The following is a 23854-nucleotide window of genomic DNA, read 5'->3' on the forward strand; positions in this document are numbered from 1 at the left end:
CAGAATCTATTGTACAGGACCACTTCCAATGACTATGGGCGTATCGCTCCAACGTTTGAAAGCTCACCGTGTACTTTCCACCCAAAATCTCAAAGATTCACCGAAGGCTTGCGAAGGAATGGGATGTACCGTGACAACTCCCTCAATACTGCCCTAGATCGAAGCAAGGTGTATGACGGTCCCAATTTGCAACACACCATTTAAATGCATATAGTGAGAATTCAGATGCCCACATTCAAACCATATCCGAAGGACTTTTAGACTTTGGCCACAGCCTGGATCATGGACCTGGACCACGCTACTTGGAGTCCCCTAGAACAACTATGGATCCTCTCTGTCACTTCCTCCTTATTCCCCCGACCAGAAAGATCTTAACTTGGAGTTAATAAATGTGTTCTCTTTGTTGACAAATAAACTGAGTCTTTTTTTTGTAACCATTCAGTGGCACAATGTAGATTCATTTGAATCCCTTTGTAGCTGTACAGTGAGAAAGGGTTAGAAACAATAAATTTGAAGATATTACCTTTATTCTGCTGTATTGTATCATTCTAGCACATCATGAATAGTCTATATATATATATATATATATATATATATATATATATATATATAATCAACACCATGACACTGTGTATTTTGCAGGTGCACTTTAAAATGGAAATATTCTACTTGTCTTGTGCATCAGAGACTTAGATCCTGGTGATTGCGTTCATGGACTTTCGGTCATCTCATCTCCGTCTGTCATTCACGCCCAATGTCCATTCTGTTGTCGGCATGTTGTTTTAATTAAACACTTGAAGTAGCACACGTGTGTGATGCGTTCGTGCTGGCACTGCAGAATATAGTTACTTCATGTAACTTTGTGCATTTTCATTTTTTGTTGTTGTTGTTGTAATAACTTGTTGCATTAATTCGTACTTCACGATTCAAAAAGCTTCGTGAAACGTCACGGATGATGACAGGAATATATGGGGAGATATAAAAAAGGGGAAACCGCGGTGTTCGTTATGTTTTTGACGTTGTGTTGAATAGAAACCCACTTCCTCCTCCTCCTCCTCCTCCTCCTCCTCCTCCTCCTCCTCCTCCTCCTCCGCCGCCGCCAGCCGCGCCTCCGCAGCCCCAGCTGATGATGGCCAACCTTTTAGCTGCGAAGGCTACGGAACTTAGCACAAACAGCTAGCGGTGTAGCGCTGTTTAAAAAAAAATAATGTGTGTGAGGTTGTTAGCTGTGAATGCGCGGCTCTACAGCTCAGCAAATATGCGTCAATGTCTGTAGACGGGTCGGTTAAATGTACCGCTGTGTTAAAACGATGTTTAAGTAACAAGCGTAGCTCAACGCTTCTCCCGTTAGCTTAAAACTTGTGTAGTTTTGACAGTAGCATCAGCGGAGTGCTAACCGGGCTAACGGCTAGCTGGTTAGCAGCAACACAACGCAACTAGCTCTCTCTGGTTTTGTTGACTACTTCACTCTGGCTCGACCGACTTTGAATGCTGCTGTTTCTTCTCCCCCTCAGCGGTAGCAACGTAAGTATGTGTTTCGGTTAAAACGGAATGATGAGTGCTAGTTTGTGAGACTTGCTGGGGGGGTTTTCACTCGGAACTGCTAATGTTACAAATTGGTGGGTGGCTAGCATGCTAACCGGCTAACTGAAAACCTCTTGTTTGTCAACAATACTAAACTGTCTCGGTTGTTTTGGTCACATTGAGCTGTTTTAATGAACGCAGCACGACTCTTGAGGTTGAAACGGCCGTTGTTAAACATATGGTAGCTACTTGCATTTTTAGATAAACAGCTAAATGGCCCATGTCGATTTTTCCTTTTAGGTTGAACTATTGTATTTTTTCAAGGCTTGACACTTAGGGGCGTGTGACCTCAGCTAGTTATAAGCTTTGCACAACCCCACATGATTAGCTGTGAAATGTACTGCCCTGTTAGACTTAATGACATGGGGCAGAATTAAACTTTTTTTTTCTGTAAATCTGTTTGTGTTGTTTCCACAGCCACACAAGCTCTGGATGAGACCTGGAGCCTTGGGCTGTCTATGATGATCAGAGCTTCTTTCATTGCATCACCTGACCACTCCCGGTCTGTTTGACTAGCATTACTCCAAACCCAATCCCACGTCTCTGATTGGCAACAATATGATCATTCACGCTGACCCCACCCAGCCCAATGGGACAAGTATACCCAAACACCAAGCTCTCCAAATGATATGATAGTAGCCACCTGGATCACTTTTTGTGCTTGCAGGAGCCTAGCACGGGTTCTGCTCTTCCTTTCCTCCTCAAACTCAATTTCTCCATTCTGGGAGACCCTTGCCAGTGTGGTCTCCGGCACCGGAACCATGGGAAACAGCTGTGTGTGCCGGGAGGATAGTGACGCGGAGGACCACCACCATGGGTCGTCGAGGTCAACCCGAGGACAAGCCAGGCGGGTGGATCACCCACCAGGCGTAGGCGTTGACGCAGGAGAGGCGCGGAGCAGTCGACCCAGGGACCCGGTCAGGCCGCCACGCCGAGGGCGAGGGCCCCACGAGCCGAGACGAAAGAAACAGAACGTGGATGGCCTGGTGCTGGACACGTTGGCTGTCATAAGGACACTCGTGGACAAGTAAGCCAAATTAGAGTGATACGATAAGTATGATGGGAGGAAGAGTTGGAGTAGTCTCTACAGTTTTTAAATTCGTTTTTATAGATTAATTGAGAAACAATATAATAAATCAGTATTATTTACACAGTTATGATGTCTGTTTATCCTAAAAACGATTCCCCCCGATCTATTGTCATTTGCATGTAGAAACTATAGTAGTAGTAATTATATGTGGTGCAGCAGGACGGCAGCCATAGTATTTACTGGGTGTGTTGGCTTGGCACATTTCGATCTTCTTGATTGAGCTACCCATGAAACTTATACACGTGTCAATGGGAATTTGAAAAGTCACGTTGATGTCATGTATGAAACATGCACATGCATTTCCAAGAATTATTTCAAGGCTTGACTTATAAATGAACGATAATCAAGTTTCAATATTACTTGGTTGCATTAGAATCAGAAGATCAAGCTGGCTGAAGTTATGGCTGTCAAAATGAAAGCAGTTTAAAAGCTTGGGACGAGCCATGACGAGCAACCGTAATAAGCTGCATCATCAAAAACGACATTCACTGAAGTGAATCTTCTACGCTTGCCTTACCCTCTCCATGGGGTAGCATTACTGTCAACCACAGGAATGCATTAAGGCGTGATCATAGCTTTTATAATATATCAGATGCCGTGATCACGGGGGTTGAAAGACCTTAGATGTACTTGCTGGTTGAATACTCTATAAAGTATGCACATACATCACAAAATATATTAGTTAGTGAGTTTGTGATGCATTCAAGCGAAATGAAAAAGATTAGAGAAGCAGGCTGTTATTACATTTTTCTTTTCTTTTTTTTTCAGTGACCAAGAACCCCCTTACTCCATGATCACTTTGCACGAGATGGCAGAGACCGGTAAGGACATTTTTTTTTAATTGATGTATTACACAGCATATTGTGCAGTTATGAAGCTGGTACAGTATATACGAAGCAATGTGACGTCACGCACAAGCACTTCTCATGTGTTGAAATGTGAGGATCGGGCGTTATAAAATGGGATCCAGTAGCTCTAGTCAGAAAAGGTAATATGACGAAGCTGTTAATGTCTCCACCGACAAAAAGAACATCGTGGTTGACTCTTAAGTCATGTACACAAGCTTGTTCAGAGTTTCAGTTAAACTATTTGGCTGTACACTTGTTTTTTTCCACAAATTGTCCAGGGGATTTAAATTTTTGACTGACTGGTGAGGCTTCCTAGGAATTCAAACGGGTCCCTTCCAAATATTGCTGTCCCATCCCCCTCGGGCTGAGCTGACGGGCTGTTTTTCAAGAACTGCCGAGGCAGCGATATTACAGTAACGTTGTAAGCAGCAGACCGATCAGTGATTGTTTTCCCCGTTTAGCCGCTCTGACACACCGTCCACGACATGTACATCTATTTCAGGAATTGAAACGTGTTGTTCAAAAGCAGGTCCAACAGTAAGCACATTTGGTTTTGTCTGTTAAGGAGAAACACAGTTTTGAGGGCCAACAAAATCCTACACGAAGAGGGGATGGGATTGAATGAGGTGTAAAAACGGCTCATTTATGTCAAACTTGGTGTTTTTTTGCTGCCTGCTAATATTGCTGTTTCTCCCAACACACCCACTGGCCCAGTCTGGGTGTGGGGGTGTGTGTTACATCACCTGGGGAAGGGACATAGTCACGAGCTACGCTACAGCATCATGTGTTGGGCACTACTATCATAGGATAGTAGGATTTAAATATTTTTTCTAGTTTGAATGTTCCAGATGGATGTTTTTTCTAGTTTGTGCAGCAAGTGAATGCAATATAATAGAACTGCTGTGGTCTGATTCTAATTAGTATTTGTTTCTAGTCGATGTTTGCTTTTGGATTTGTTGTTTGTGTGTTTTCATTTTCATATGGTGAACGACGCTCTCATGCTGCGGGTGTCTGTGTGTACACTTGTGCCGTAGCCTTTGAGTTCTTGTGTTTGCACATATGGTGTTTGACGTTCACATGTTGTGGTTTGACTATAGCCAAGTCGGGTATTAGCTTGCAGACGCTGAACCCCGAAGGCAGCCAAGCAGCGAGTCAGTCAGCCGGCCAGTCAGTCTCTGTTTGACGTATGCCATGATGTTACATTATTCATCGGCCAGTTGGCTGGGGCTTTCATCAGTGATAGCGTTGGAGATGGAGAGTTTCTAATCGACTCACCTAATGGACAGGAAATGGACATTTTAGTATTTATGCTGCCTCTGATGCTCAGAATCCAGGGGCTTGTTGTCTCACAGTTATCTTTGTGTTATCTGGTTTCGTCGGGACTAATAATTACAGACACTTACTGTGGTTTTTCATGAAGTGTGTGCTATAATAATGAAAGCAACACAGGGACAAGGGGGGCCAAACTGGACCACGGAGGAGAAATATCTCAACGATCAGATCAGTTCTGTTGAGTCTCAATTCAATCCTGTCTTCTCCCTCAGATGATGGTTGGCTGGAGGTCGTCCAGTCCCTGATTCGAGTGATCCCATTGGGCGATCCACTTGGCCCCGCAGTCATAACCCTTCTGTTGGATGAGTGTCCCCTTCCCACCAAGGTTAGTGGCTTATGATCGTCGTGTATAACACAAAGAGTGTCATTTTAAAATATTATGAACCATAACCTGGAAATGTCTTACCCAAAACAAGAAAAGACTAAGGTGGAAAAGGTTTTGAAACTTACCCAGCACTAATCATACAACCAATCTATCCCCGTACACATAGGACTAGTATCACCTGGTGACCTTTAGTAATACATATTACATATATGTTTCAATACAAACACCTATACGTTATTTCTATTGTGGTAGCCTCTCGTCGCTGAAGACGTGAGGTCCCCATGTAATACTCCCTTTTCCTTTTCCCCATTACTTTTTGTCTGTGTTTTGGTGTACAATGGGACATAGCTACAAACTCTGCCTTGTAACTTCATCACATGTACTGTTTTCGTTTGGCCTCCAACCCCCTCCGACACCAACCTTTATTTGTCCAAAGGAAAAAACCTTTAGACAAATAAATTCTGGTTAGGACCCCCTGCAGCCTTGTCCAAAGTAACCTGAGGACAAAGGGACATACTACGACACTCTGAACAGTATGACTCTACTCTTTCTAATATTCAACAGAAATTCGCCCAACCTAACAAAACATGTTGCAGGTTTAAAAAAATCTAAAATGCCAAGCTTCAAACACACAGCAGCTATAAAAAGGAAAAAATATACACAACCGCAACTTGTAACACTCCTTGGCGGCGGGTTGTGCGTACAAGTAGCTGGACCCGAAGTGTATGAAAGTTCTGGCCGTGCAGCAGATGGATGATGTTGTCTGTTCCTGGTTTCTGCTGCATGAGTGATACAGTGCCCTTGTTAATAAATGAGATTAAATATAATTATGATGTACTTTCTCCAGCTGGTCCAGAGGAATAGCAAATGTGTGTGTGTTCACCACCGTATTATGTCCTGACTTGATTTTATTGCATTGTATCTTGACCTCTTTGGGGTCTTTTTCCATCACTTCTTCACTCCTAACTGCTCCGTCTCCTCTTTCCAGGACGCTCTCCAGAAACTGTCAGACATGTTGAGTCTGAGTTCGGCTGTAGCACGACAGGACGCTCTGAACCCCGCTAAACACAGGAACACCACGGCCGTGCTAGGATGCCTGGCAGAGAAACTGGCTGGTACAGTCCACATTTATACACCCGATACTTGAGTCAATAGTCTGCTTTAAATGACACGTTACATGCTGGCTTTACAGGCAAAGTCAACAGTTATACAAAAAAATGTGACTTTCTTGACGAGAAAAAATCTTTAAAATTACCAACATCATATATTTTATTCATGGCACAGTTCACAAAATGTTTTGACTGTAGCCATGACTACCGTACCACGTAGTTAACTGGTAGGGGAAGGACTTCTTCGCCTCAGTATATACTGTATGTGTATATATATATATATATATATATATATATATATTCAGTGGTCAGACTAGACTCGCTGAGTCACTAAATCTTCTTGGAATTATGAAGCTGGGAAACACGGTGACTTTCTGAACACAAGTGTACATTTTTCTTTGTGATATTGAACTATCGATTTTTTTATTTATTTATTTATTTACAGGTCCGGCCAGCATCGGGTTGTTGAGCCCTGGAACTCTTGAGTACCTTCTAGAGAGCCTGGTGAACACACACACACACACACACACACACACACACACACACACACACACACACACACACACACACACACTTGTGAGTGGCAGTCTGCATGTCTATGATTAATTTTGTGGAAGGGTAGTATGCTTGGTATATTTATAGCTTTTATACGTGGATGTTGCATTGAGAGGGTCATCACTTTAGCTGTGATACCTCAGCAATCAAGCTAATTTTGCTTTTACAAAATGCCCAATCAAAAACAGTGTTGTGTTTCAGTATCCTGCTACACGCTTTCCAAAGATTAGATGACATGCTGACTCTGTAAATGCAGCGTTCAGACGACAGCATGCTTCAAATGAAACGTATGATGTGGAGTCCAATCATGTCAGACAGCCAGTTGGCTGCTCTCTGTTTTACCACCCTATTGCTACTCTCCAAATATCTTTATCAGATATGAACCTTACTGTCAGCACAAGCAAGAACTGATGATGGTTTCTTTTCTGTAAATCTCCCTCCAGAGCTCCGAGGCCCACCCTACTGTCATGCTGTTTGCTCTCATCGCTTTGGAAAAGTTCTCCCAGACCAGTAGGTTCACACACGATGTATTTTTAGGGCTTGTTCATACTGAGGATTCACAATGAAACTAGTTAAATACCAAGATGAGACAGAAAGCGACCTCAAAGAAATGCCACGGCACGAACACAAATGACTCATCTTCTGCTTTCTACCACTTCCCTGTTGGTGGTTTGTCTGTCTCCACTTGTGGTTTTTACAAGTCAGTGAACACCCCGCAGGGCAATTGGCTTCTGGTTGCTGTAACTTTTTGGGGCAACTGCCTCTCCTTACATAGGCCTTTTCTAGACATATTAAGTTTCATCTCTGGGATTGGTTTGTGTTAACAAACACCTGGTGCATCTTCTTGCCCCGCAGGTGAAAACAAACTCACGGTGTCCGAGTCGTGCATAAGCAATCGCCTCGCTGTCCTGGAGTCATGGGCAGAGCAGCCCGACTACCTGAAGAGGCAGGTCGGATTCTGCTCACAGTGGAGCCTCGACAACCTGTGTGAGTTCTCGTGGCCCTAAAATTGACAACATTGTATGTTTTATGTGGGATCACACGCTCAGCCTCTTTCATTAGCATATTTGTGTGAGTCACCGAGGACGAAATGTGATATAATGTTTCCCCTGTTGTCCTGCGCCCAGTCCTGAAGGATGGTCGTCAGTTCACCTATGAGAAGGTCAACCTCACCACTATCAACGCCATGCTCAACAGCAACGATGTCAGCGAGTACCTCAAGATCTCCCCTTCTGGACTTGAGGTTAGTCTGTGTGGATGTGTATATATGTATATGTATATATGTACAATCTGAATGATTACATGAATACTCCCCTCCTCAGGCGCGATGCGATGCCTCATCCTTTGAGAGCGTGCGTTGTACATTCTGTGTGGATTCGGGCGTTTGGTACTACGAGGTGACGGTCATTACATCAGGCGTGATGCAAATCGGCTGGGCCACCAAGGACAGCAAGTTCCTCAACCATGTACTCCTCTTCAGTGTCTCTATTCAACTTTTCCACATTCAGCTTGTCTTCAGTCACATAATTTAGCTGTGTGTGTGTGTGTGTGTGTTGTAGGAGGGCTACGGGATAGGAGACGACGAGTACTCGTGTGCGTACGATGGCTGCAGGCAGCTCATCTGGTACAACGCTCGCAGTAAACCTCACTCTCACCCCTGCTGGAAGGAGGGTATGCACTAAACACACTGCTATTCCTCAACTTTCAAGGAAAGTCTGTTGTCAGTCTGAACAGTAGAAAAGAGGGGACCCCATGCTTTAAATGTCAGACGTATTTGTTGAGAAAAACATTGCTTTATCGTTTTAAGAATCTCTGGAGTGTTTTGTGATTTTGAGCACCCACACGCTGCTGTCACGGCCAACATTCAGGATGACACGCAGAGTGTAAGATCATAGTAATAACAGCGCGTAATAACAGTGTGTGTGTGTGTGTGTGGCCTGTTTAGGAGATGCTATCGGCTTCCTGTTGGACCTCAGCAAGAAGCAGATGATCTTCTATCTGAACGGACATCAGCTGCCGCCAGAGAAACAGGTCTTCTCCTCAGCCACGTAAGCCCACACAGATACACTCACCTCCTTAATATCTGTCACTTTGTCAGTTTTCTTTTTTAATCAAATGATGGTTCAATGGTTGTCCTCCCTCATACACTTATTTCCTCTCTCTTCCTGTCGTTCCCTTCCCCTCCTTCCTCCCTTGTTTCCTGTGTATTCCCCGTCTTCTTTCTTCCGTCATTTCCTCTAATTAACTATCTTTCCTTCACCTCCGCGGCTGTCAGGTCTGGTTTCTTTGCGGCGGCCAGCTTCATGTCATACCAGCAGTGCGAGTTTAACTTTGGGGCCAAGCCTTTCCGTCACCCACCTTCTGTGAAGTTCAGCACCTTCAATGATTTCGCTTCACTGCTGCCGAGTGAAAAGATCATCCTACCCAGGTAAAAAAAAAAAAAAAAAATGGGTCTAAAATAGACATAGAATCTGTTGTCTTACCCAACTGTTCGTTGACTCGTGAATCATTTGTTTGCACACTATTTCCACCAGTGCAGGTATGGCATGATACAAACATGACTCATCTGATGGGGTTGCTCCAGTGTACACAGAGCAAGTTCATTGTTGAAAGAGAATTTGTATCTTTAACTGCTTGTTATGAGACCACTTGTGTTTTGACAATGTATGCACAAAAGAGAATGCAAAAACACAACAACAAAAAGAAACAAACCCACAGCTTCTCACACATGTCTGATAATGGAAATGTATTTCTGCTTTTGTGTGCGTCTGCTTGTTTGTTTACGTGTGTGTGTGTTTCACAGACACCGGCGTCTGGCCTTACTAAAGCAGGTTAGCATCCGGGACAACTGCTGCACGCTGTGTTGTGATGTCATGGCTGACACGGAGCTGCGGCCCTGTGGACATGGGTACGTGTGAACAAACAGTGCTTGAAACTATTCTGTTTAAATACATAGATTGTAGGTCTAAATAAATATATCATAGTGAGAGCTGTTTGTAAATATGTTGTTCATATTTTTATGAATGGATAATAAAAATCTTCCTTTGTGTCCCCCCTCCAGTGGTATATGTATGGAGTGTGCCTTACAGTTAGAGACGTGCCCTCTGTGCCGCCAGGACATCCAGACCCGCGTCAGACTCATTGCACATATCTCCTGACAAACCTCCTCCCCCTTCTCCAATGAGGAGAGACACACAAGCCCTACAGCCTCGTCCTCCTCCTTTAATCCCCCGTCACCCAGCAGGGCCGCGAGGACGGTGCCACCGTGTTGTGACGATACCAGAGCTATGACTTCTGGTAAAAGTAGGCGACGATGGAGGGGTGGAGAGAAGAAAAGAAGGAGATGAGAGGAGGGGAATTAAAACCACAGCTGGATCCCCAGGAGCGTTCTCCCACTTACCTGCATCTCCCCTTTTGTAGCCTTACGACAACTCGCTGCAGAAGCTGGGCCACGAAGAGTCAACCTTCTACCAACAGACAGAAATAGCAGAAACAATTAAACGAGATTACAGACGCAACCGACCGCTCATCTGCAAGCCCCTGCGTAGAGTTATCAGATATCCCTTTCTGTGATATGGGGATCCCACGCGCTTTAAACCCAGAGGCTACTACTATTTAATCCCATCGTTGTCATGCACACATCTGCAGATCTGAAAGGGCTGGGTGACAGAAAAGAACACAGCCTGTAGTACAGTATTAAACCCAAGGTACAGATACACTTTCCTGTTTTGGGATTGTAGATAATGGTAATTGTTGTGTTCTCCAGGTAGCATTTTCATTCTCTTAAGGTTATACCAACGCATATCCTTTGGTCAGCTTGACTTTCTGTACCAATTGATCATCCACTGGTAGAGTTTACCATTTGGAAACAGGGCCTCACTTGGTAAAATGTCATATTTTGCTCTTGATGACAGAAGGCTTTAAAGTCGCAGGAATGATTCCAATCGTTGAGGTTTTTTGATTCAGTTTACAAGAGCAAATATTAAAAATTAAATAATCTGTAAAGTGACGGAGAAAGTTCATAAAATAATTATTGTTTTACAGATTTAAAAAAACAAACCTTAATTGAATCTGTATTATAAGTAACCGATTATAAGCATGGCCGACCCCGCTGCTCTTTGTGCTTTATCGTCTTTGCTCAGATGTGGGTATTTCCTCAGTCTCCGTCATGTATGTGTCAACCACGGCAATCATCTACACGGATTATAATTTACAGAATGTGAATCTGTAAATTGAATTACATGTGTCTCCCCAATTATAAGTGCTTATGTTTGAAGAGCCACTGAGGGGAAAGTATAGAATTTAATTTCCACTACCGGACTTTGTCTCGGTTTGCTTTATTGGTGCTAACAATTTGGCAAAAACAAATTGTAATGCAGCTCCACTATGAGTCAGGCTCAATCGAGGGGCAGCATAAGTAAATATGTCTTAATTTTTGTTTGCAATGACGTCTGTATTAAGACGACTGTTTTCAATCCTCAAGATGTGATTTAATTTAGTATTATAAATGGTGGTGAATGCTGATGTAGGAACTTGGTCGAGAGGTACAACAGGTTTTTGTAGGTTAACAGTGTTGTATTAGCCAATAAGTAAATTGCTTAAAACAAATGTGAAATGTTTAAGTTAATTATTTCCCCCCCTTCAATACTGGTTTACAAAAATATCCCAGGCACATTAAGATTTTCATCTTAATTCATTTGTTATTTGTGCTTCAGAAAAGTAAAGTATCTATGTTTTACTTGCTACACATCACAGCATACAGAATTGATCAAGTTTGTCAGATTATAAGCGTTTCTTCCAATGTATCTTTCAGACTGAGTAAAATGTGCTTTCCCGACTTTGTGCTTTATATAACATAACAGTACATCTCTCTGCTGTCATTTAGCCATTTCTCCATCTTCCTCCCTCCGTCTTCTTAAGAACCTCTCGTTTTCTGTCCATCCTTTACTTGAAGCATCTCTGGGTTGACTGAATGACATTTGTATTTTGGAAACGGGTGACGAAATATGAGAAAAATGTTTTTATTTGTACAATTTGAAGAAAGGAAGAAAAAAAAAAAAGGGTATGACATTTCAAATGATCACACTGCATAATTTTGAATTAATTTTGGTCAAATTGTTTATGAAGAGTTACTACTCCACCAAATTGCATGGACAGGAACTGTAAAATCATTCAGACTATACTGCAATTATTTCAAAAAATAACATGCATCTCTCAGTAGGACAAAAGACTGGTCTGGTCACTGTTCGCTATCTCGTATTCGTTGAAGCACCTAATACTGTACGTGCAGGTGAGAGGAATTATATGTCTGTCTCTGCGGTCAGAGATGAAGTTCAGGATTGTAATGAAGAAGGTGTGAGTTGTATTTAAAACATCTATAAAAGGAATTTTGTCCCAGAGTTCCCAAAGATGTGATTGAAGAATTATTGTTTCCTGGATTGTGATATTTGTAATAAATGTATGTTTATGTGATGTTTTTGTGAACGACTAAGTGATGTTAATCACCTATTTACATTCCTTTTGTCCCCAAAATGTGAGTGATAATATTATTATTACGTATTAATTAACACTATTTTAGGGTTTTTACAGAAATACAACTCAACTGAGGTATTCAATTCAAAAAATGGTATTTGTCCCGGAACTGAATTTAATGGCGATTTAAAGACAATATTGTAATAATCAGATTATTTATTTAAATTTGAGTGAAATTTAAATATAGTTAGTAATGTCTGTGTTTAAAAAAATGTCCACAAAATCTAATTTCTATAATCTCATCGACATCTTTTCAGGGCGGAACTAACGTGCGGCGATTTTGTTCTACCGGATGGGACTCAGTTGCGCACATATATTCGCCGTTTCCTTGGTAACCGAGTTATGTTCGCTATTTCCCGTAACCGTACACGTTAACCACTATGGACTTCCAGAAAATAAGTAAGTAGCCTACATTTATTATTATTATTAATTTAACGTAACATTAATGGAGGTGGAAAGTGATACGTTTAGTTCGGCAAATGCGAAATATAGATAACAAACTGACCGGCTGACTAACGTTACATGTGTTTAGCTAACAATAGCTAACCGTTAGCTTTCCTAGCCAGCTAACGTTAACTACCGTGTATCGTTCAGTAATGGCCAGCAGTAGACGGGCAGCTTTGTGACTGAACGAAATATCGTATTTGTTGTTTGTTTGTTTTTTAATAGAAAAAGGGCATTTGCTTCTTGCCGCTTCTTACGTTACGTGTTTTGTAACGTTAGCTAACAGCTTTGCTTTAACTCACCAACACATCGGTATTCAGATGTTGTTTCCCCTCATTGCTCCAGGTGTCCGAGTCCGTGGAGATGAAGACAAGACCGCAGAACTCGTTGACCTGGATGAAGAAAACTTTGCTTATTCCAGGTGGGATATACAGTCCAGAGCTGTGTAATTCACACTGTGTGAATGTTGTTTCTCTGGGAGACCAAGTACATTCAGTGACATGCAATGGCCAAATACTTAACTTAAATGCTCAAGCTGTATAATGAAAGGCTTTTTTTAAAATCATCCTTCTGGGACTTTACCAGCATTTGCTTACAAAGCTCAAGAGAAATGTCAAGCCTTTTTAAATGTCATTTGTGTGACTCAAGTCCAGCTAGAGGAAATAAAATGAATGCAAAGCTGTGATATTGTGAATCTACCTTTTTTAGTTACATCTCTTGTTCTTCTCTCTCCAGTTCCTCGGCTTCAGAAGCTGCATTTGACGGCGTTATTGGCTGCATAGAGGACATCATCATGGGTAGGATTAGTGATGAGTCTATTCTTTGTTATTCTTTAATCAACGTTTCAACCTTACCATCTGTGGAAAGTGACCCCTTTTCCTGAAAATGAATGCCTCTGTGACTTTATGACATTATTATAGCACATTTCCCCACTGTGGTATTATGAAGGGTTATTTGAACTTATTTTATAAAGAAATTGGATTTAGGTTACTAAAGTGTTTCAACCACTTCAGTCAGTCTTTTTCTTTGGTCGGCGAGCCCGGCGGAAAAAATCAGTATGGTGAAGATATGTACATTTTCTTTTTTTAAATGATTATTATGTTAATTGTGGATATGTGATGTTCAGCATGTGCATTACCTTTCCTTTAGAGGACGAGTTCCAGCAGCTTCAGCAGAGCTTCATGGAGAAACACTACTTGGAGTTTGAGGATTTGGATGACAACAAGCTCAGCTACACGCCCATCTTCAATGAATATGTGAGTTGCTCAGCATCTCGCTGTGGTCTAATTTATCTCCAACATCCATCTTCTGGTGAACTCAAACCAGAAACATATTGACAGTCATGACTGTTGTGTAGGTTGACCTGCTTGAGAAAAACCTGGAGCAGCAGCTGATGGAGAGGATCCCTACCTTCAATATGAAAACTTTTATAGAACAGATCATGTAAGTCATGACATCATTACTCTCCCCTGAGGTCATCTTAATCTGCCTGTTTTCCTCTTACAACAACTAAATCACTTTAATTCAATCGGCACACGTGTAGTTTGTTTGATGCACCTGTTGCGACTGAGAATTATTATTATTTTGCAGCAGGCCACTAGGTGGCACAAACGCACGTTGCAAGTATGATTGGATTCATGTGGCTTCTCTCTCCCATCTGCAGACAACACAAAGACGAGGTGCAAGGTGACATATTTGACATTCTGCTGACCTTCACGGACTTCGTGGCCTTTAAGGAAATGTTTCTGGAATACAGAGCTGTGAGTAATCTGCAAACTGCAAACGTATTTAATCCCCCTGTTCACTGGGCATCTCAGCAAGAGTTTTGATTTGAACAAAAACAAGTGGTTGGATCTCCTGTTTGTAATTCTTTGCTTTAATACCAGCTGTATGGATGTGTATGTTTCTAGGAGAAGGAGGGCCGAGGTGTGGACATGAGTCAAGCACTGGTGGTCACATCCCTGATTCCTGCCGGATCCAAACACACCGGCTCCACTGAAGTGCCTCGACACTCACTCATCTGATTGGCCTCCTCTGTATTTTTGTGTCACATTTTGTCCATGGGCATTCAGAAAGTTGTTAGCTTGTGGTCAGTTTTTTGGAAGTTTTGTACTTCAATGGCGAGCTGTCGGATACCCTCCCCACATTTCTGTGCACACAAGACCCGTAACGGCAAGTTCATGCATTCCTCTGTGTTTTATGTGGGATGGATTTGGCTTCTTTCTACTCCCCCAACCACTGCACTGGATTTAAAGACTACTTGACATGTTCAAATTTAAAGGGAATCTGCAGGTGAGAGGATTAAATCTCATCACCTTATTTATGTATATTTTTTATTAAAAGTTTGCATTTATTAGTTTTGCCTTGTTGGGGAGACGTAAGCCAATACTGTGATTCTGGTACTAGATTTGTGTTTATGTTTTCCAGGTCGCCCTACTGCTTCTAATGTGAAAGGCATCAAGAAATCCCTTTTCTAAGCGTATATGATTGAATGTGTGACTCTGCTCCCTTTTCCTGGTATGTGTTTTTCATATGAAATTATTGTAACAGAAATAATATGTTTAAGAAGTCTTAAATGATTTGATCAGTTTAAAATGTATTGAATCGAGCTCTGTGAATGTTAAAGTGATTGTTAATGTTCAGTGTGTGTGTGTGTGTGTGTGTGTGTGTGTGTGTGTGTGTGTGTGTGTGTGTGTGTGTGTGTGTGTGTGTGTGTGTGTGTGTGTGTGTGTGTGTGTGTGTGTGTGTGTGTGTGTGTGCGCGTGCAAATACGATCGACAGAATAGTTTTCAGCACAATTTCAAAGTGTTTTCTACTTGTCTTAACATGACAGCTGTAATTGTAAACATATATATTATACCACTGGTGAAATACTGATGATGTTGTACTTGTTAGTTAAAAAAAGGTATTTTCCAAATAAATAGTCAAAAGCCTTACATTGAAATCACCAAGTGCTTTATTTGAACAAGTACATGCTTGGGCCAAAGCATTCACCACAGGATTGCACTAGTTTTCCAATTATTGGTACAAAAAACCCCAACATATTTCATAAAGGCACATAAAACAGTAGTCGAGTCCTTAGTGGAACAATATTTGAACCATTAAAAAGGCATATCCTGCATCTTTATAACATTCATGATTCAAATAGTACATTTTTGTACATGTTTCAATGTGTTATCAGTGCTTTGGCTTGGTGTGTGTGGAGTTGAAGTCATGTTCTGACACCTACACTGGTACGGGCTTAACGGTGCACACACCAGCCCAACCAACGCATAACCAAACTGTCTGTAAACGAGAAACCTCAAACAAACACGATCAATAACTATATCTTCCCATTTCTGCTTGATAGATGACACATCAAATCTACAGGGACAAAAACAGTTTACTGTACACGCAAGTCTTTACATCAATGGCAATGATGCTGATTTAAAACCGTTTACAATAATGTTGATATTTCAACATCATCAAAGTCTATCCCATAGTATACAACTTTTATATCCGTTAGAATATTCTTTTATTATCAGTATTTGTCACATTGTCTGTATTTATATTTGCATTGTTAAGTCTTCCATGTGTGTCCTTTACTTCAGAGGGATAGTTTTACATTTTGGGAAACTTAAGAGGGAATTTATATAAAAATCCGTATCTAAAATACAACTTAAAGGTGTAATATAATAGAGGATATCTTCTGTCTGAATTGGGTTTCATCTCATTGTTAATACTGGGGTTAGGAAGAGGTCAGGGTTTGGGTTACCAGATTCAGCAGTGGGGGGAGAAAACACAAGTCGACATTTTCCGGGGGGGGTCAGCATCACAGGTCCTGAGTTCTAGGCGGGCACCGTGTCGGTGGCAGCGTTTCCTCCATCTCCCTTCCACACCAAGTAGGAGAAGTAAGAACTCGCGGCGTACGCCAAGGTCACCACGGCACCAAAGAACTGAACGGAGAGCCGGAGAAACAGGTAGACAAACGGAGAAGACAGAACATTATACTGTGTCAAACCTCCTCCAACCCACATGAATCAAAAGATGTATGTCTTCATGTGTTCAAGTCTTTAAAGATTCCAGGTATTTATGACTCAATAGCTTTAACAATGTCTTAATCGATCATTACACCAGTAAATGTGAATTTCCCTGGAACGGTGGGCAGTAAAATACAACTGATAAGAGTTTATGATGGATGGGCCATGTGTAGGTCATATGTGCTGAATGCTACTGTAGCTGTAAACCAGCATGTGACAAAAAAACATCATATCTAGCCAGCATTTCCTGACACTGATGATTATACACAAATATTTTTAATTTCTATTTTTTCCCCCGACTGGGCCGAGGGTGTAGCTGAGGTGCGAAGGGAAAACTGACATGTGAATCACATGACATCATTCCAAACCACGTGAGCCACTTCATCTTATCCTGCCTTTCTTGCATCTTAAGTGTGTGAGTGTGTGTGTGTGTGTGTGTGTGTGTGTGTGTGTGTGTGTGTGTGTGTGTGTGTGTGTGTTTGTGTAAAACAGCCACATCCTGCTAAGTAAACACTACCAGAAACACACCTCGCCAAACAATGAATGACCAAACTATCGTTTCTTCTCTTTTACCGTTGCGGACACATTATCAGAGAGTAATGTCAGATGGTTTGAATATTTAACCAGGTCTTTGTGTTTGAGTCGGTGTCAGGAGTCTTACGGCGGCGGCTGCCATCTGTCCGAAGTAAATGCTGTTGCGGAATTGTCGCACGTTAGCTGCGTTGGCCAGGAAGGCGGACAGATAGAGGACGGTGGCTACGACGTTATACCCCATCACCTGGCAGGAGAGGAGAGACGTTAGACACATTTCCTCAGATCAGGTGTCCCCTTCTCAAGCTGATTGACCCGGCTACCTCTTTTCTAAGTGTTGCCTCCTCTTCCACCGGTCTGGCAGCTCTCCTTGCATTGCTGACTCCACTGACCTTCCCTCAAATGGTTCTTGACCCTTCTGGTCTAAATCCATTGGTAGGTTGCTTTACTGGTCAAACCACACCTGGATATAACTAATATCAACTGCACAGGGAGGCTCAAGCGTCACTTGTTGCTTATTAATCCATTATTGTTTATTGTTATAAAGGTGCTCTAAAGCCAGAACCTATAAAAGCACATTTGATCTACTTTCTGCAGAATAAACACATCTCAAACCCTTTGATTCCACTTTTCTCTCCCTTTCCCTTCACTCCACCTCTTCTCCCCCCCGTTCCTTCCTACCGTCACGGTCCAGGGGACGGAGGTGAGCTTTTCCCGGAAGCCGAACAGGATTATGACGAAGAGGATGGAGGTGAGGAGCCACAGAGTGACAGCCACGGCCATCACCCAGCTGTACACTGGGAAAAACCTGTAGGGGGCGTCGGCTATCAAGGCCCACTGGAGCAGCCCCATAAACTAGAAAAGGTAGGAGAGGAAAAAACAAGGTAGACCGTTAAAGGACAGCTTATTCACTCCTCCAAGGAGCTTATGTTGTCTGTCAGCAAGATTACAGAATCCTAAATGATGCTGAGTAACTTATTAAATTTGACCCATCATTTATTTATTCGTGTTTTAGCTGCATGAACACAAATATGAATTTACAAACATACGTATGATTTAGTTAATTGTTGTGACAGCGACAATAATGTTATTCAACAATATGATAATAGCAGTATAAAGCTCCGGCTGTCATTAGATCAGATTAGATTAGATTAGATTGTTTATGAGCCGGTGGAATTCATATTTGGTACAGTATGTTATTCTCTGCTGTGCAAATACATAAATGGACACACTGGACAAATATGGGCAACAGCAGACAATATCCATTAGTATTATAAATACGGAGCTAAACAGGAAGCAGCTGAGAGTCGGTGACAGTTAATCCACTTAAAGCCTTTCCTTTACTGACATCTGAAAGCAGCAGGTATCCGTTCCATCAGTCTCTAACTGATGATGTTGCGTACTGTCAAGCCATAATTACAACAACATTATGAGCAATCGGCACAAGACCGTTGTGAAATAACAGAACCCCCTTGCTTATGTGAACATCAAACATGTCCTCATGTCAGTCAAAACCACCAATAGCAAGCTGCTGGTGGCACCACAGGAAAGGTCATGAGGGTTCATCCTCTGGAGAACGTGAATGTCTGTATGAATTACTATTACTATTCTTTTGACAACGATTCTCATATATATATATATATATATATCGGGATATGTAACCCAATATAGCATCATCACCCAGACAGAAACCACACAAGGCTCCTCTGTCCCTCTGCTTCTGTCCCTCAAAACCATGTCTATTATGTATGCATGCGATCATATTTCACTTTTTTCACACACACACACACACACACACACACACACACACACACACACACACACACACACACACACACACACACACACTCACACACACACACACACACACACACACACACACACACACACACACACACACACACACACACACACATTGTCACACACTGATGTTGACCTTTACAAAGTGCTCCACTCTGACATGAACAGCAGGAACAGGAGCCAGAAGTTTCAAAATAAGATGATGAATAATCATGAATGCGCCGACTTAAAAAGAAAGACGTTTGGTTTTGAAACATTTCCTAATGACTCTTGCGTTACTTCCCTTTTTTGTTCCCTTTCTCTTCCCTTCCAATTGTTATTGGTCAAGTATGAGAACACACACACACACACACACACACACACACACACACACACACACACACACACACACACACACACACACACACACACACATCCTTTGGTTTCTACTTGTTCAACTATACACAATAATTTAATCTGACTGCTGCAAAGTGAAAAAATACCAAGGGAGTGAGATAATGAAAATATGTTTCCAGGAAATTCACTTGACTGAAAACTGTCTGCATATCGTACCATCATGTAAACAAATACAGTTTAATTTAGCTCAGAAAAGCTGAGCGTGAAAAACTTGTGAAACGTTTCATTCTGTGTAAGACTTAGTTTGGGATTAAGTTGGACAAGTCAGCAAAGTAAGACACTTATAACACAAATGCTGTGCAAAAATACAAATAATCCACGTGTGTACAGAGAACGCTCCTGAACGGGAACCTTAGAGAGTCAAGTTTGTTCATGATTACTGATCTATTCACACTGAAAGCCTGTTTACCCACACACACCCACAAACCACCAGAAATATAAGCATGGACACATGACAGATGTTTGACAGTTGGATCGTATCCAGATTGAACATTTGCACTTCTGTCTTTGAAGACTAAGCAATATGTTCGGTGCAGTGCAGAGCCTTCGGAGGGGACAAAGATCCCCTGTCACATTTCCTCAGTGTGGACAGAGTTTAGTGCAAATACATTACCGGAGGAGATAATGAGTTTGAGCTGAAGTTCAGCACTCAGACGTTACAACCAAATATTACAGCAAACATCACATTTTATCAATTTTTCCAGGGAAATGTTTACACAAATGTATAAACACTAACCTTAACAAGTTCAGGCTCCGGGCATTATGCCAGTGTTTTGTTGATACGTAGTGATATTTATACACAAACTGACACACATTCGAGAGCCTGTTGCACCATGCAGGCCTGCTGTAACGTTGACTGCAACTAAAACCAACTTCATATGCACAAACATAATACACCAGTTAAAGGACAAGTTATTATTCTTAAATAACCTGTAAATTATTCCACCGGGGGTTTCGGTCATAATAAAACAGAACCAAAGTATATGAATGCTACGTACTATTTCGGCCATCATGAGGATGGCCGGGATGCTCCGGATGAAGGACATGTTCATCATGGTGCTGATGTTCGCGCTCAGCCCTCGGAGGCTGTTGCCCCCCTGCTGAGAGCTCTGTGAGTGGGGGGAGCTTGTTTCCGTGGTAACCTTGGACGGGAAGTCTGCCATGATCGCTCAGTTTAACTGAAGCTGGGTTCCTGAGAAACAGCCGCACCCACAACAAACTCCTTAGGATTCAGTCTCAGGGTGAAAACTTTCCTCCTCCAACAGTTTTTACTCCTCAGAAAAGATCTGGACGTTGGGATTCCGAAAACACTAAACTAAACAATTAAATGCAATCCACATGTACAAAGTATTGATAGATAAATAAAAAAATAAAAAAAGCCCAACAAGTTAAAGAGGAGGTGTCCAGTGAAACATCCAGGCTCAGATATCCAGCAGTCCGTCTCTCCACCAGCACTGACAGGCGTATAATGGTGGTGGGTGAGTCTCTCCTCACCTTGCCCTTTCGCCCCCCCCACCCTCCCTCTCTCTCTCTCTCTCTCTCTCTCTCTCTCTCTCTCTCTCTCTCTCTCTCTCTCTTTCTCTCACACACACACACACACACACACAGTCATTTTTTTATCCTGGTCTCTCCCTTTTCTGCCTTCCTTATCTCCTCCTAGTGCCTCCCATACATGGCTCTCGCTTGAGTGACTCATTAACGTGGAAGAGGTGTGGCAAGAGAAGTACAACAAAACCGGGAATAACGGGAGAAAAAAAGTACTCAGTAATAGTAGTACCAGTGTATGTGTATATTTTTACTTCACTTCACGATAAGACAAATGGGTGTGGTACTGCTTCACAGAGTTTAATAAATGACATATATGACCTGATAGGAAAGAGGTCGTCAACGTTTTTACAGGCCAAGGACCCCTTGGCTTATAGAGACACAGTTCAGGGACCCCCCCTATTATGTCTTATAAAATTGTGTTGCTTATTAACCTGGGCCAATAAAAATGTGTAGTGCAGCTTATAATAATTGTTGACAGATTCATATATCTATAGAACATATTTTAATTAAATATTGACATTTCTACATCACAGTTTCTCAACATAACATTTAAGATATTTATATTAGCTTATTTACAGGTTGTATTCATGTTAATGTGTATTTCTGGACATATATTTATATATATGTATTTACATACAACGTACAAAGACACAACAGCCAGGAGAAATACACTTTTATATTACCATAATAACATTATGATAAGCTGATACAGTACCATAAATAAGTCACAATATCATATTTATTTGTGTTTTTATTTCATGCTCAAATTAAGCTGATTTATTTTTTCTTTGTCGACACATCTTCTGATTGGCGTTTCCTATTTTGCCGAGAATTAGACGGTCAAAATCAAACTTGTACAATGACGTTTGCATTGTATTTGTCCTTAATCTTACCTCCTGGGATTCGAACCGACGTCTCCAGAGGAGACTGCGACCTGAACGCCAGCAGCAACATTTGCCAACGTGTGAGGATGCGAGCCAATCAGATCCGCGGCTCCAACATTCTCCCACCAATCACCTTCGCCCAGCTCCAACATTTGACCAATCACGACGGAGAAATGTTGGAAATGTTGGACAGAGCCGAGCGAAGCCGAGCGAAGCCGAGCGAAGCCGAGCGAAGCCGAGCGAAGCCGAGCGAAGCCGAGCGAAGCCGAGCGAAGCCGAGCGAAGCCGAGCGAAGCCGAGCGAAGCCGAGCGAAGCCGAGCGAAGCCGAGCGAAGCCGGGCGAAGCCGAGCGAAGCCGGGCGAAGCCGGGCGAAGCCGGGCGAAGCCGAGCGAAGCCGAGCGAAGCCGAGCGAAGCCGAGGAGATGTGCTGGTAAACTTTTTTTTTCTTCTTTTTTTTTTGAGAGGTGATTTTGAGGCGAGCGAGAGTAGAACAACAAGCGACATGGCAAGTATTTACACCTTTACTACACTGCTGGACACAATGAAACTTTATATAGTGAAGTTATTTCACCTGCATAACATTTAACAAATAGGAAGATGTATATTCGCTTATTTAAAGGTTGTATTCATGTCAATGTGTACAACAGCCAGGAGAAGTACACTTTTATAATACCATGAATTTCACATATGTTGTTTGTGGTTCGTGGTAAAGATAATTTTTCATGCAAAAAAACTACGATTTATGGCGAAGAAGTTTGATAGTGGTAGATTTTGTGTGAACTACATCTCTTAGCTGTTCTCGACACGAATGATATACGTCACCAGCCGCACTTGGTACGCTGGAGGTACAGACATGGCCATTTCTCTGCTCCACAACCGAGAGCATGAACAGCCGTATCTGCTGGAATGGGAACATTCAGCAACAAAACATACCGGCATCTTCGTTTCATCGGCACTGAATCGCTGTGAGAAAGGGTTTTGCCGTGACGTCACATACGCGACGTGTAGTCTTTGTTCGTGTTTTCTCTACAGCCTTAAACTGAACAATTGCACAATAAACGGTCAAACTCTTGACGTAAAATGTTTTAATTTAACTCCACAAACAACATATTTCTAATTCGGGGCATATAACGACTGGGGCCAGCATTTTTTACGATCTCCAGAGGTCCCGTGGAGTCTAGGGAAGGGGCTTCGCCACTCTGTAGTGACTTCGCCACGCTATAGATGATAAAAAAAAAACAGAGACAAGAGCAGAAAAAGACAGAGCCGTGCGAAGCCGAGGAGGTTTGCCGATTTTAATTCGTAAAATCGTAAAACACAACGTGCGGCAAGTGTCGGGTAGAAACCGACACTGAACGGATATCGCACTTTTTTAGTGGAAGAAAAAAAAAAAAAACTTATGTCAGAAGTGGGATTCGAACCCACGCCTCCAGAGGAGACTGCGACCTGAACGCAGCGCCTTAGACCGCTCGGCCATCCTGACGTTATAAGTAAAGGGTAAACCCGTCTATTTTTTATACACTATCTACAATGGATGATACTATGCTCACCATTATACTAGTAATATACAGTTTTTAAACCAGGAAGAGGCGTAGCTCAGCAGCAACAGCGGCTCTATTTCATACACGCCTCTCTTGCTCCCTCTGCTGGTGGATAACACCTAAAAAAACACCTAATTTTAGGATATTCTTATTATTACAGAGCTCGAGTTAGCTTGGCTTCCTGCTTGCTTGCAGCCAATATAAATAGTAGTTTTTATGTCTGTTATGTGGGGTGCCTGGTCCCTTTTTATTGTTTACACGGTTTGCATGACCTGCAATAAACCTGTTAAATGTTCATCGGTGTGATCCTTTATG

The 23854-nt window shown here is 42.1% G+C and overlaps 3 protein-coding genes across 4 annotated transcripts; 2 read left to right on the plus strand and 1 right to left on the minus strand.

The window, feature by feature from the left end:
* The first annotated feature begins 1111 nt into the window (after positions 1 to 1111).
* On the plus strand, positions 1112 to 12315 carry rspry1 (ring finger and SPRY domain containing 1). The gene is made up of 15 exons (XM_084017665.1): positions 1112 to 1524; positions 2002 to 2611; positions 3443 to 3495; positions 5067 to 5179; positions 6168 to 6294; positions 6734 to 6792; positions 7287 to 7353; positions 7699 to 7830; positions 7971 to 8086; positions 8166 to 8309; positions 8403 to 8514; positions 8789 to 8891; positions 9119 to 9271; positions 9647 to 9751; positions 9905 to 12315. The coding sequence occupies exons 2-15, from the start codon at positions 2214 to 2216 to the stop codon at positions 9999 to 10001; spliced, it is 1779 nt and encodes a 592-aa protein (XP_083873791.1). The 5' UTR covers positions 1112 to 1524; positions 2002 to 2213; the 3' UTR covers positions 10002 to 12315.
* A 362-nt stretch (positions 12316 to 12677) lies between these two features.
* arl2bp (ADP-ribosylation factor-like 2 binding protein) lies at positions 12678 to 15594 on the plus strand. Of its 2 annotated transcripts, XR_014597744.1 has the most exons (8): positions 12678 to 12774; positions 13165 to 13240; positions 13555 to 13616; positions 13969 to 14075; positions 14177 to 14262; positions 14483 to 14579; positions 14730 to 14914; positions 14946 to 15594. XR_014597744.1 is itself a non-coding variant. In XM_084017670.1 (7 exons), exons 1-7 carry the CDS (start codon positions 12756 to 12758, stop codon positions 14841 to 14843), a joined length of 561 nt encoding a protein of 186 aa, XP_083873796.1. In that variant the 5' UTR covers positions 12678 to 12755; the 3' UTR covers positions 14844 to 15594. The 2 variants fall into 2 exon arrangements, 1 of the variants encoding a protein (XP_083873796.1); XM_084017670.1 differs by having other exon boundaries at positions 14730 to 15594.
* Positions 15595 to 15767: 173 nt separating this feature from the next.
* pllp (plasmolipin) lies at positions 15768 to 21090 on the minus strand. Its single transcript, XM_084017669.1, has 4 exons — positions 20564 to 21090; positions 18051 to 18224; positions 17500 to 17616; positions 15768 to 16754 (listed from the first exon to the last, which is right to left on the minus strand). Exons 1-4 carry the CDS (start codon positions 20726 to 20728, stop codon positions 16647 to 16649), a joined length of 564 nt encoding a protein of 187 aa, XP_083873795.1. The 5' UTR covers positions 20729 to 21090; the 3' UTR covers positions 15768 to 16646.
* Positions 21091 to 23854: the final 2764 nt, after the last annotated feature.

This window comes from Eutrigla gurnardus, assembly GCF_963514095.1.
Source record: "Eutrigla gurnardus genome assembly, chromosome: 9".
NCBI lineage: Eukaryota > Metazoa > Chordata > Actinopteri > Perciformes > Triglidae > Eutrigla > Eutrigla gurnardus.